This window comes from Rhinopithecus roxellana, chromosome 19 (assembly GCF_007565055.1).
Source record: "Rhinopithecus roxellana isolate Shanxi Qingling chromosome 19, ASM756505v1, whole genome shotgun sequence".
NCBI classification, from domain to species: domain Eukaryota; kingdom Metazoa; phylum Chordata; class Mammalia; order Primates; family Cercopithecidae; genus Rhinopithecus; species Rhinopithecus roxellana.
In genome coordinates, this window is record NC_044567.1 from 67,205,066 (window position 1) to 67,219,225 (window position 14,160).

The following is a 14,160-nucleotide window of genomic DNA, read 5'->3' on the forward strand; positions in this document are numbered from 1 at the left end:
CCTCGCCTCGGCGAGGAGACTACAAGTCCCAGCGGGCCGCTCTCGCACCCCGCCACGTGTTTTCTCCTCCCGCCAATGGGCGGAAGCGCCGCGTGAGCCTGCTCCCGCCCCCGCGGCTCGCCCGAGCCAATCGGAAGGGGCGGGGTGTGTGTGTGCGTGTGTGAGTGTGTCTGTGAGTGTCTGTGTGTGTGTATGTGTGCGCGAGGGCAAGTCGGGAGGGGGACCCAGCTCAGGACTGGGAGGCCCTGCTCGCAGGTCCCTGGGTCCCGGGGGCGGCCAGAGCGCTTGGTCCGCAGGCAGCGGGCGGGTGGTCGCCCCTCCCGCCCCCACCCCGCGCGTGCGCGCCCCGGCCTCTCCCTCCCCGCCACCCTCCTCGGCTCCCGCGCGGCGGCGGCGGTTCCTCTCCCACTCCCCCCAGCCCTGGCTCCGGGGGACCCCGCGATGCCCGTCCGCACCGAGTGTCCCCCGCCGGCCGGTGCCTCGGCTGCCTCCGCGGCCTCACTCATCCCGCCGCCGCCCATCAACACCCAGCAGCCCGGCGTGGCCACCAGTCTGCTCTACAGCGGCTCCAAGTTCCGCGGCCACCAGAAGAGCAAGGGGAACTCGTACGACGTAGAGGTGGTGCTGCAGGTGAGCGCCGGGCCGGGCCGGGGCCCGAGGGCCTCCTCGCGGCGCTCACGGGCCGTGCCCGCCTCGGCTCCTCGAGCCCGCAGCCGCGGAACAGGCCCTCGCCGCCGGGGCCTCCTGCACCCGGCGCTTCCCACCCGGGACCTGCCCAGCCTGTGTCTCACACTCTCGGAGCCCCAGCCCTGACCTGCCCCTTCGGACCCGGAGCCCGTCGTGACCGGCTCCTGGCGGACCCCGAACACTCCCAGACTTGAAGCCCGTGACCGGCCCGTCTGGGATCCGGAAGCCCCTCATGACTAGGGAAAGGCCTGGGTCCTTCCTGCCCATGACCTGTCGTCCCTAGATTAGGGACTGCCACCAGCACTTTTCAGACCCTGAAGAACTCTCCATTGGTTTCACCAGACTCGGGACCCTCCCCGTGTCTGGGCCCATGTCAGATTCTCTCAGACCTGAGACATGCCCTCCTGCCCCTTCCTCAGTCCCAGGAATCCACAGACCCTGGGGTCTTCCTGCTCCTGAGATCTCCTTAGGAGGGCTTCATCAGACCCCCAGACGGGGGATCGTCTAACCCACAACTGACTGGTCAGGTCCTGGCCCCACCTCAAGACCAGGCACTCACTCCCTGAGTGCTGCTCACAGTCTGCTGGGATGTTGCCTCCGGGGTCCCCTGTTCCACTCACTGCTTCTGTCTCTTAATGGTCCAGGCACCCAACTCCTTCCAGCTTCTCTACCCCCAGGCCTCCTGCCCCTGCTGTGGGACCACTTGCGGTCTTTTCCCAGTGTTCCTGGCCTCTATCCAGACTTCCCCATCCCATACCTTCGTCTTGCCCGATCCTGGTTCCAGGGGACCCTCTTTCCTATTCTTAACTGTTCTCAGCACAGGCACAGGGCTTCCTCTCAGTCTCTGGTACCCACGTACTGGGAAATCTAACTCACCCAATTTTAGTTCATGTCCAGTCGCCTCCCCCAATTTGACCTGGATTCCTGAATACCTGCTGCCAGTCCCTGATCAGCTTCGGAAGTACAGCTTCACCTGTCTCTTCATGGTCCCACACCTCACTCCTCTCAGGCTTGACACTTTTTGCCAGCTGAAATGGAGTAGCAGTGGTGAATACTCCTTTTTTTTTTTTTTTTTTTTTTTTTTGGAGACGGAGTCTCGCTCTGTCGCCCGGGCTGGAGTGCAGTGGCCGGATCTCAGCTAGCTGGGACTACAGGCGCCCGCCACATCGCCCAGCTAGTTTTTTGTATTTTTTAGTAGAGACGGGGTTTCACCGGGTTAGCCAGGATGGTCTCGATCTCCTGACCTCGTGATCCGCCCGTCTCGGCCTCCCAAAGTGCTGGGATTGCAGGCTTGAGCCACTGTGAATACTCCCTTTTTATCTCCCTTCCCTACTAAACTCTTCCTCCTCTATACCTACGCCTGCCTGCCCGAGGACCCCTTTCCCCTTTCCTTTGCCCTTTTTTCCTTAGTCTGACACCTCGTCTGCCAGGCTGTTCCCAGAAGCCCCTCCAAACACCTGTCCCTCTGAAAGGCACTGTGTGCTGCCCCACTGCCCCCCTCCCTGCCCGCGGGTGTGAGGGTGGAACGTATTGTATATCTGTTCCTCAAGCTCTCCTTTTGGTCATTTAAAACAAAGCTTAGTTTCATTTCTGAAGAGTAGGTTTCCCATCCAAAAGACAATGAGAGTCCCTTTTCTTTCTGCTAACTGCAGAGCACTCATCACTCTTTTATTCTCATATTGCTTTGTGGGAATAAATCGTTTTCTCTGCTTACTTGAAACAGCATCGTCATGTTAATCATATCTTTGGGCTGTAAAGTTCTATCATGAGCCATGATATTTATTATAATGGAAAAACGATTGTGGCTGAAATATTTTTGTCTTCATAACTGTATGCCTAATGCAGTGATCCTCTTCTCTTTTTCTTAAAATGTGAGAGCCGAGTATGAAGGTACGGGGGTTTTTTGGTTTATTTTACACCTAATCATAGAATTTTGGAGGTGAGATCCCTGGGTGGGTCACATTTGGGATGATCATGGATTTGTCCCTGTTGCTCAGTTTGATGGTTTCTGATGTAGTAGGGGACAACTGGCAGGATAGCCAGGCATCAAAGGGGAGTCTGCTTTGGCTACTGCAGCAACTGCTGCCTTTCTGTCATTAAGGTGTCACTTCTGAGCTCCTTTCAGAAGAATCATGAACCAGTGGAAGCTGTGGTTGAGTTGGGGCAGGGCTGATAGGTCTCAGGCAGCCCAGAGCAGAAACCTGGTGGATGACTGGGAGCTACTTGAGTAGGATGTCTGATGGTGGGGGTGGTGGTCATGCCAATGAATGCTGCCCTACATCTGGATTGGTGAGCTGCTTGGTCATCATCACAACTAGTCAGTGGCATGTGAATTGCCCCATCATCTGGTTTTTCAGCCAGGACTAGTTTGTCAGACACAGCCTTCTTAGACTTACTTCTGCCTTTTATAACTCAGCTTCTTTTTGTTTCTTTTTATTTGTTTTCTTTCTTTTTGTATCTTTATTTAGATACAATTCACTTATTTAAAGAGTACAATTCAATAGCTCTTAGTATATTCACAGTTGTTTAACCACCACCACAACCTAATTTTAGAATATTTTTGTCACCCGAAAAGGAAACCTTGTGACCCTTAGCTATAACCCCCTTCCAGTGCTAGGCAACTGCTCATCTATTTTTGTTGTTGTTTGTCTATTCTGGACATTTCATATAATCATATAGTATTTGTCCGTTTGAGATTGGCTTCTTTCACTTACATAATGTCCTCGAGGTTCGTCCATATCGTAATATGTATCAGCACTTATATTGCATTGTTCATTGTAACAATTGTCCATTGAATGAATATACAGTATTTTGTTTATCCAGTGATCAGTTGATAGACATTTGGGTTGTTTCCACTTCTGGCTACTATGAATAATACTGCTATGTACATTTATGTACAAGTTTTTATGTGGAGTATATTTCATTTCTGTAGATAACTACCTGGGAGTGGAATTGCTGGGTCACATGGTAACTCTGTTTTAACATTTTGAGAATGCCCCTGCATTGTTTTACATTTCCACCAGCAGTGGGTGAGGGTTCCAGTTTCTCCGCATCCTCGCCAACACTCACTGTTCATCTTTTTTATTGTAGCCGTCCTAGTGTTTTTGAAGTGGTCTCTCATTGTAGTCTTGATTTGAATTTCTATAATTACTGTGATGTTGTGCATCTTTTCATGTGTTTTTTGTGTTGTTGTTGTTGTTGTTGTTGTTGTTGTTGTTTTGGAGCATTTTCTTTTTTGTGATTCTAGTTTAAAGAGTTCCTCAAAGCTTTGTGAGTTTCTGACTGGGTCTCCTCTCCACCCCCAACTTACTGTGACTCCTCTTTCCTCCTCTGCCATCTAAGAAGCCAGCAGTAGAAGGGAGGCCTGGTCGCTGTGAAAGGAATATTTAAAAGAGCAGCCGTTGGACACAGCTGTGCTGTGAGACCTTCTTGCTAAACATGTGCCCTGTTATCTTTCTTGAGATGCTCGCCTGCCGTTTGGCAAAAGCTGTATGCGTTGTGGTGTGTTTGAGTTCACCAACCATTATCAAGATCAATTTGGGCAGAAATACAGAGACACTTGGTTGAATGGAGGCCAAGCTGAAATTCTGATTCTTGAGGATGTGATAATCCATGCAAAATGTTCGCCAATTTACATTTCAATTTTTAATCTTATTAGCAAGTATTCTTGCCACCTGATACCCTTTCCAGCAGCTGCGAAACCCCAAACTATATTGAATTCAATGAGAATTGCATACATGAAAGTTAAAGACTCAGGTTAGAATTATGTGTCCTTTAATAAAAGTTATTTGCTGAACCATGTTAGTGTGGATTAGCTGTTTTATATAATGTCCAATGCCAAGGTTAGCAAATGAGGATATTTACAATGCTTTGGCAGTTTTCACAGGGAATACCTTTGTCACCAGCACCAAACTGTGAAGGCACTTTGGCTTCATTGAAGTTCGTTTGCTTTGGTACTGACATCATCTGGTTGACTAAGTTCATTACAGTTTTTAAGCATGGCTTACTATTTGATTTATGGTATAATTGGAAGTAATCAAGTTCACAAATGTGATAAATGCCACAAAACTACTCTAATTTCTTGAAATAAGACCTCACTTAACATTAAAATCTCAGTGTACCGCAGGTACCCTTGTACTTGGTTTGCTTTAATTCAAGGGTTTAACTTGTAAGTGAATCCAATTGTCATGAAATCTGAAACTCCCTATTCAGAACAAGTCTGTATAGATTTGAGTGAAATCTCACATCAGGAGGAGTTTTGAGGTGACGTGGCTTCAGGTTGGTTAATTCAGAGGCCTACGATGGGCCCAGTTTTTTCCATCTTTCTATACTACCATCCTCAGCATTTCCTGGCCTATTTCTCACCTGCTGTCTACATGTCTGCCCCAGGACTGGGCACTCCATGCGGATACTGTCACCACCAGGAGACAAAAAAGCCATTTCTTCCTCATGCGCCTCTTCAAAAGCCAGGGATTTTTCACAGATGCACCCAGGAGACTTACACATCTGATGGGCCAGAAATGGGTCACTCACCCCTAAACACATGACTTGCAAGGGGATGGGGACACCTGTGTGCCTTAGATCCATCAGGTTGACCAAGTCTTATGTGGTAGGTAGGTATCAGAGCAAAAACTGGGCCCTGCCAGCATGAAAAAGGAGGAAATTGGTTGTTGGGTATGTATCCGGCAGTGTCTCAGCAACCAGTAATTGGTGACTGCTAAATCTCACAGTCTACTATGTCTGTTATTTCTATTTATTTTAGGCTCTTGACTCTTTTCATTAAGAAACACAGCATCCATATATAAAATGCACAGAGTGGACATTCACAATATAGTCAGAGTTTTGGTTGGCATTTTGGTTCATAACTGAAGTTTATACCATATAAGTCTTTATAGGATGCCATTTCTGAACAATCTGCCCATTTCATAAAGAAATAATGCAGGATGATATTTAGTGTAAAAACTAGAAGAGGAGCAAACCTCCTAGAACAATGAGCAACACAGAAATAGAAAAAGGCTTGAAAGACATTAGAAAGGCAGTCAAGCCTGAGGTTAGGGATGACACCATGTATACAGGCAGAGACAGAGACCCTGTGCCCAGCAATGCTCAAGGTCTCTAGGTGACCGGGAGGCATGTGTTGAAGATAGGATAGAAAATGAATTTGAGTGGGCACCCCATTCCAGAAAGGCACTTCAGTCTCAAGATATTCAGCTAAAGGAAGTTGAGAGGGTCTTGGGATCACTTTGCTTCAGCAGAACAGGCATGTGTGTAGGGAGAACTTCTCAAGATCCCAGAGGCTGGATGAGCCTTGGGCTGCGCCGGGTGTTCACTGACCACCAGTCTGGCCTCACAGGATTTCCGGAGTACCCTCCTGCATGTCCCCTAGTAAGTTTATCTATTTGTAACAGGCTGCGTATCCTTTCTTTTCAGCACGTGGACACGGGGAACTCTTACCTTTGTGGGTACTTGAAGATTAAAGGCCTTACTGAGGTAAGTACTCACACGAACCAGTGCTGGAAAGTCCGTGGTGTGAGGCTCCGCAGGCTCACTGGGGTTAAGGGCAGGCGGTCTCAACTCTTTGAGGCCTAATTAAAGCAGACTACTCCTGAGCATTGCTACTGTATAGGGAACATAAAGCAGGCAGTTTCAGAGTGTCCTGTTGAGAAGTGTACAGATTCACAAATCTTTTAAAGGTTTATAAGTACGTCAAAATTGTCGCAACCAACACTATTGATTTTATTTTTAATTCTTTTTGGGGGAAAAATAATAAGAATATAGCTACCACCCTCATCATAAGTTTAACAGTTTCTGAGATAAGCATCAGTCCTATAAAAAACGAGATTTTAAGTTCCTTAAACCTCTTAGTTCATAGGAACAATGAAAAGTTACTGTCTAGGCGCAGTGGCTCGTGCCTGTAATCCCAACACTTTGAGAGTCCGAGGCATGCAGATCACTTGAGGTAGGGAGACCAACCTGGCCAACATGGTGAAACCCCATCTCTACTAAACATACAAAAAAAAAAAAATTAGCCAGGCCTGGTAGCACGGACCTATGGTTCCAACTACTTGGGAGGCTAAGACACAGAGAATCACTTGAACCAGAGAGGCAGAGGTTGCAGTGAGCCAAGATCACACCACTGCACTCCAACCTGGGCAACAGAGCAAGACCCTGTCTCAAAAAAAAAAAGGGAAAGTGACCATCTCGTTTCCAGCAGAAGTATCTGTTGTGCAGAGTATTTTCTTTTCTTTGAAGCAACTTTTTTTTTTTTTTTTTTTTTTTTTTTTTTGAGGCAGAGTCTTGCTGTGTCGCCCAGGCTGGAGTGCAGTGGCTGGATCTCAGCTCACTGCAAGCTCTGCCTCCCGGGTTTACGCCATTCTCCTGCCTCAGCCTCCTGAGTAGCTGGGACGACAGGCGCCCGCCACCGCGCCCGGCTAATTTTTTGTATTTTTAGTAGAGACGGCGTTTCACTGTGGTCTCGATCTCCTGACCTTGTGATCCGCCCGCCTCGGCCTCCCAAAGTGCTGGGATTACAAGCGTGAGCCACCGCGCCCGGCCTGAAGCAACTTTTTAAATCTCAGAACTCCTGGGACTTTAGAAAGCAAGGAGGAGCATCCTTTCTTTTCCATTAGCAAGGAAACAGGAAGTGGAAGGAGGTAGCTAGACTGGCCCTGTGAATGCTGGGAATACCCAGGCTGGACCTAGCTGCAGGGGGCCTCTGGCCTTTGTCAGCTGTCATGGTCTGATGACCCAGCAGTATTTGGACGGAGTGCTGTGCTGTATGGGACAGTGGAAAAGAACTGGGGTGGCATTCTTCTTCTGCCCCTTCCTCTATCTGTGACCTTTAACTTCTTTCAGTCTTCTCATCTGTGAAATTGAGAATTAAAAATTCCTGCTCCAACCTGGGTGCTGTGGCTCACACCTGTAATCCCAACATTTTGGGAGGTCAAAGCAGGAGGATCACTTGGGGCCAGGAATTCAAGACCAGCCTGGACAGCATAGCAAGACCTTGTCGCTACAAATAATTTTTAAGAAATTAGCCAGGCATGGTGGTGTGTGCCTGTAGTCCTAGCTACTCGGAAGACTGAGGCTGGAGCATCGCTTGAGATAAGGATTTGAAGGCGGCAGTGAGCTGTGATTATGCCTGTGAATAGCCACTGCACTCCAGCCTGGGCAACCTAGGAAGATCCTCTCTCTTTTTTAAAAAAAAGTACTGGGCCGGGCGCGGTGGCTCAAGCCTGTAATCCCAGCACTTTGGGAGGCCGAGACGGGCGGATCACGAGGTAAGGAGATCGAGACCATCCTGGCTAACACCGTGAAACCCCGTCTCTACTAAAAATACAAAAACAAAAACTAGCCGGGCGAGGTGGCGGGCGCCTGTAGTCCCAGCTACTCGGGAGGCTGAGGCAGGAGACTCCGCCTCAAAAAAAAAAAAAAAAAAAAAAAAGTACTGGGGTCAAGCGTGGTGGCTCACACCTGTAATCCCAGCACTTTGGGAGGCTGAGGTGGGTGGATCACCTGAGGTCAGGAGTTCAAGACCAGCCTGGTCAACATGGTGAAACCTCGTCTTTACTGAAAATATAAAAATTAGCTGGGCGTGGTGGCAGGCGCCTGTAATCCCAGCTACTCAGGAGGCTGAGGCAGGAGGATCGCTTGAACCCAGAAGGTGAAGGTTGCAGTGAGCCGAGATTGCACCATTGCACTCCAGCCTGAGCAACGAGAGCGAAACTTTGTCTCAAAAAAAAAAAAAAAGTGCTGCTCTAAGACAATCAGTGGACTTGTTCTGGGGGTAAGGAAAGAGTGTTAGAGAAAATGACAGACTCGAGTATGATACTAATATGTGATTCTCTTATAAAATCCTGACAAGCCTCAGTCTTAAGACAGGTTTCTGGCTCCTGGTTCCTATCTGGTTCTCCTGCTTTTCTGTTAGAAGCTTGACTGAGGATCTCCTAAGAAGTTTGTTGTTGAGACAAAAGGTATTTCTTATTTAACTCGAGAATTGTATCAAATCAAGTAGGAGTAGAAATGATAGCAAAATACAGGATTCCAGCCTTTGTTTTTGTGGTAGGAGAAAAGATACTAAAACAGAATATGCTCAACTCTCAGGTAGCCACATACATTAGTTAAGTGGGTGCAGAACACAAACACTGAATGTCATAAGGAAACCAGCAAGTGTGTAAGGCATTGGAATGTTAATGCTGACTCCAAAACTAGTCATTTGAGTGATAAGAAGCTGCACAAAGGCCGGGCGCGGTGGCTCAAGCCTGTAATCCCAGCACTTTGGGAGGCCGAGACGGGTGGATCACGAGGTCAGGAGATCGAGACCATCCTGGCTAACACGGTGAAACCTCATCTCTACTGAAAAATACAAAAAAAAAACTAGCCGGGCGAGGTGGCGGGCGCCTGAGGCTGAGGCAGGAGAATGGCGTAAACCCAGGAGGTGGAGCTTGCAGTGAGCTGAGATCCAGCCATTGCACTCTAGCCTGGGTGACAGAGCAAGACTCCGTCTCAAAAAAAAAAAAAAAAAAAGAAGGTGCACAGAAATGGTAAGTAGCATTGGAAATCTTGAAGAAGTATACAGAAATGCTAATGGCATTGAGCTCTCCTTTGGGAGCAAGTAGCCCTTCCTTTAGGAAGCCCCTGTCGAGAGCAGCAGTCAGGCTCCTTTGAGGAGGGGCCATTGACAATGGCCCTTCATTGGGGGCTAACCCAAGGGGAGACCTAGGCTCTTAACAGAACCTCTGCAGATGGCGTGGCCTTGATGAACACATACCCTCCCCAGAGTTGCCTGTTCCTGGTCGAGCAATAAATAAACCACATTATGCTGCTGCAGGGGTGTTGAGTTAAAGCAAGTCCTGCTCAGGCCTTAGATGTAGAAGAATTCTTTTTAAATAATGTTTTTTAGTAGCTTTATTGAGATATATTCACATACCATACATTTCACCCTTTTAAAGTATACAGTTCATTGGCTTTTAGTGTATTCACAAAGTTGCACAACTATGTGGTAAATTTTTTTTTTTTTTTTTTTGAGATGGAATCTCACTTAGTCGCCCAGACTGGAGTGCAGTGGCGTGATCTCGGTTCAGTGCAAGCTCCACCTCCTGGGCTCACGCCATTCTCCTGCCTCAGCCTCCAGAGTAGCTGGGACTACAGGTGCCTGCCACCACGCCTGGCTAAGTTTTTGTATTTTTAGTAACGACAGGGTTTCATTGTACTAGCCAGGATGGTCTCGATCTCCTGACCTCGCGATCCACCCATCTTGGCCTCCCATAGTGCTGGGATTACAGGCATGAGCCACCATGCCTGGCAAAATATCAAATTTTTAATTTAATTAAACTATAATTTGGGTTTTAGTCATAGTAGTTGTCTTCCTCATGTACACAATGTGGAAAAGTATCTACTAAAATGAAGATAAGCCAGGAACAGTGGCTCACGCCTATAATCCCAGCACTTTGGGAGGCTGAGGCAGGTGGATCACCTGAGGTCAGGAGTTCAAGACCGCTTGGACAACATGGTGAAATACCGTCTCTACTAAAAATACAAAAATTAGCTGGGCGTGGTGGTGGGCACCTGTAATCCCAGCTACTCAGGAGGCTGAGGCAGGAGAATCACTTGAACCCGGGAGGCAGAGTTTGTGGACTCCAGCCCGGGCAACAGAGTGAGACTTTGTGTCAAAAAATTAAAAAAAGGAGATAAATGGCCTCTTAGCTACCTCACAAACAAGCACAGCTTTTTTTTTTTTTTTTTTAGTCTTGGGCATACATGTGCAGGTTTGTTATATAGATAAATTTATGTCACGGTTTACCTATATAACAGTTGTACAGATTATTTTGTCACCCAGGTACTAAGCCTAGTACTCAATAGTTATTTTTTCTGCTCCTCTCCCTTCTCCCATCCTCTACCCTCAAGTAGGCCCCATTGTCTGTTCTTCCCTTCTTTTTTTTTTTTTTTTTTTTTTTTTTGAGATGAAGTCTCGCTCTGTTGCCCAGGCTTGAGTGCAATGGTGCAATATCCGCTCACTGCAACCTCTGCCTCCCAGGTTCAAGCAGTTCTCCTGCTCAGCTTCCCAGGTAGCATGTACCACCACGCCGGGCTAAATTTTTTTTGTACTTTTGGTGGAGATGGGGTTTCACCATGTTGGCTAGGCTGGTCTCAAAACTCTTGACCTCAGGTGATTTGCCTGCCTCGGCCTCCCAAAGTGCTGGGATTACAGGCGTGAGCCTGTTGTTTCCTTCTTTGTGCCCATGAGTTCTCATCATTTAGCTCCTACTTACAAGGGTGGTATTTGGTTTTCTGTTCCTGCATTAGTTTGCTAAGGATAACAGTCTCTGGCTCTATCCATGTTCATGCAAAAGACATTATCTCATTTCTTTTTATGGCTGTATAGTATTCCTTGGTGTGTATATACCACGTTTTCTTTATCCAATCTGTCATTGATGGGCATTTAAGTTGACCCATGTTTTACTGTTGTGAATAGTGCTACAGTGAACATTTGCATGCATGTGTCTTTATAGTAGAATGATTTATATTCCTCTGGGTATATACCCAATAATGGGATTGCTGGGTCCAATGGTAGTTCTGTTTTTAGCTCTTTGAGGAATTGCCACATTGCAAAACAGAGCTTTAAAGTTTGTTTTCATGCCTTCTGGAAGTGAAATTCTAGAAATGTAAAGAATAAATGTCAAATAACATTCCTTTTGCACTTTTGAGCCATCCGTCAGTCAAGAGAGGCAACCTTTCTGGGGAACCAGCAGCTTTCAGGGGGTACCTGGGAACCCAGCCTTTGGGGGCCTATGGGCAGGCTCCCCATTTACTCATTACTTGGGTTTGGAAGGATTGGAAGCTCCAGCTGAAGTTGTGCTACACTTGTGCTGAACTAGGGAGACGGGGCACACCTACCAAAACTCACAAAAACAAAAGTGCCAGTTTTTGTCATAGTATGAGATTCCTGTGTGTTCCAGAAGTTCCCGTTGACTTATCGGCCAATTGAATGTCAGTCCCCCAGAAGACAGGTCTACATGGAAAGTCATGGTACCCATCACCAGAGAGTTTTGGGTGAGCCTGGAATCAGTGAGAGGATTAGTTGGGGGACTTAAATGGCTGACAACAGCCAGACCCACCACGGGATGCTCACTCCTGCTTTTGCTGCCTCTCTTACTCATTTCTCGATATCCTTTCTTCTGACATGGTTTTTTTGTCTGCTCTATCAATTACCCCTCATTGGGCTGTAATAAAGTGCTTGAATTTCCTGTTCCTGCTCTGAGAATATTTTATCTTTTCAGTGACTTCTGTACACACTGAATCTCATTTATTAGGTATTTATTTTATTTAATTCTCAAAGTTTGAGGGTGCCCTGTAGTCACCCTGATATACTGCCTAAAGTATGTTTACAAAGAAGTCAGTGCAGAATTACTCATTAGGAAAACTAGTGATTTAAACCGTAAGTGTTTTAATCGTATTAGGACCTTCTCCCCACCCCTCCCTTTTTTAAAAATAGAGACCAGGTCTTACTATGTTGCCCAAGCTGGTCTTGATCTCCTAGGCTCGAGCGATCCTCCTGCCTTGGCCCCCTAAAGTGCTGGCATTACAGTTGTGAGCCACCAGGCTTGGCCTTGTATTAAAACCTCTATCATTTCATCCTGTCCCTTTCAGGGAAATTCAGAAAAAAAGATTAAAGCTTGAAACTCAGAAAAATAATATAAATAGCTTCTAGTTGGCTCATGCCTGTAATCCCAGCACTTTGGGAGGCCGAGGCGGATGGATCATGAGGTTGGGAGTTCAAGACCAGCCTGGCCAACATGATGAAACCCTGTCTGTACTAAAAATACAAAATTAGCCAGGCATGGTGGCAGGCACCTGTAATCCCAGCTACTTGGGAAGCTGAGACAGAGAATTGCTTGAATCCGGGAGGCAGAGGTTGCAGTGAGCCAAGATTGTGCCACTGCACTCCAGCCTGGGCGACAGAGGGAGACTCTATCTCAAAAAAAAAAAAACAAAAAAAGCTTCTAGTTTAAAATATCAAATTCAAGTGCTGATTTATTGAGAACTTTTTCCTTAGTAGTCTTTCCTAGAACAGATTATAATAAAAAGTTAGCTTATACCGGCTGGGCGTGGTGGCTCACGCCTGTAATCCCAGCACTTTGGGAGGCCGAGGCAGGCGGATCACGAGGTCAGGAGATCGAGACCATCCTGGCTAACATGGTGAAACCTCGTCTCTACAAAAAATTAGATGGGCGTGGTGGCATGCGCCTGTAATCCCAGCTACTCGGGAGGCTGAGGCAGGAGAATCACCTGAACCCGGGAGGTAGAGGTTGCAGTGAGCCGAGATCGTGCCACTGCATTCCAGCCTGGGCAACAGAGGGAGACTCCATCCCAAAAAAAAAAAAAAAAGTTAGCTTATACCTTAAAAATTAGGTTTACATTTAGGAACATTTCTCCTCTCTCATTTTTTCAGTCTGTGTATTTAAATATTTATGTGAAGAATCCAGCAACAGTGTTAGGATAGAGGGGTTGTGGATTTGGAGCAGTGTTAGATTTATCGTATTTTAGGTTCACTGTTAAGGAAACAGATCCCCTCCATGGTATCATCCTAAAGCAGGCCTCCTGAGTCACCTGCAGTGGTGGTGATGTTCTGTTTCCTGGGAGCCTCTGCGCCAATGGCTTTTACTGTAGCAGCCTCTCTCAGGAAGGTCCTGCACTACATGGAGGCCAGGTTGGTAGATGTGGCAAAGCCATCAGAACGAGGTGTTTGATGCAGAATAAGAAGGGCTTACATGTGATCTGAAGGAAAAACGTGGGCCTCTGCAGTCCTCGACATTAGGACTGTAATCTGTGGTTTGCCAGGCCAGTGACTGTCATAACCGTGCTCCTGGCAGACACCAGGGGCTTGGCAAGGTAGCCTGAGGGAGGGGTGGGTGGTTGGTTGGTTTCTACAAATGCAGGGAAATTGTAGACTTTTTACTGTGTTAACTTTTTGTCTTATTAATCTTTTTGAAAATCATTGGTGCCTACTTACTAACGCATGAACAAAGAGCAATTAACAAAGCACCCAAACCAGCACATGGCTTCTTGCTTACGTTTTCAACGGCGTGGTTTTTACATTCAGATATGATTTACATATGTTTTCCTCATAGAAATTGTTCTTAGTTCTTGTGTTTTTCCTCATATAAGTTGTTCTTAGTTCATGTGACAATTAAACGTATCCCTATATATCAAGGTATTCTAAGACTACCTTCAGGGACCATTTCTATAGTTCATTACTAGAAGTTTCTCTGAACACGTAGAACACTGAAAAAAGTATTTATTTATTTATTTATTTATTTATTTATTTTTGAGACAGTTTCACTCTTATTGCCCAGGCTGGAGTGCAATGACGTGATCTCGGCTCACTGCAAACTCCGCCTCTGGGTTCAAGCAGTTCTCCTGCCTCAGCCTCCCAAGTAGCTGGGATTACAGGCATGCGCCACTACGCCCGGC

General features: G+C 46.9%; 1 protein-coding gene across 1 annotated transcript in view; it reads left to right on the plus strand.

Moving 5' to 3' along the window:
• Positions 1–30: 30 nt before the first annotated feature.
• Positions 31–14,160, plus strand: part of GID4 (GID complex subunit 4 homolog) — a 29,670-nt gene continuing 15,540 nt past the window's right edge. The window contains exons 1-2 of the mRNA XM_010367669.2: positions 31–630; positions 6,118–6,177. Coding sequence (XP_010365971.2) covers positions 193–630; positions 6,118–6,177 — 498 coding nt within the window. The 5' untranslated portion in view covers positions 31–192. The remainder of the gene's footprint in view (positions 631–6,117; positions 6,178–14,160) is intronic.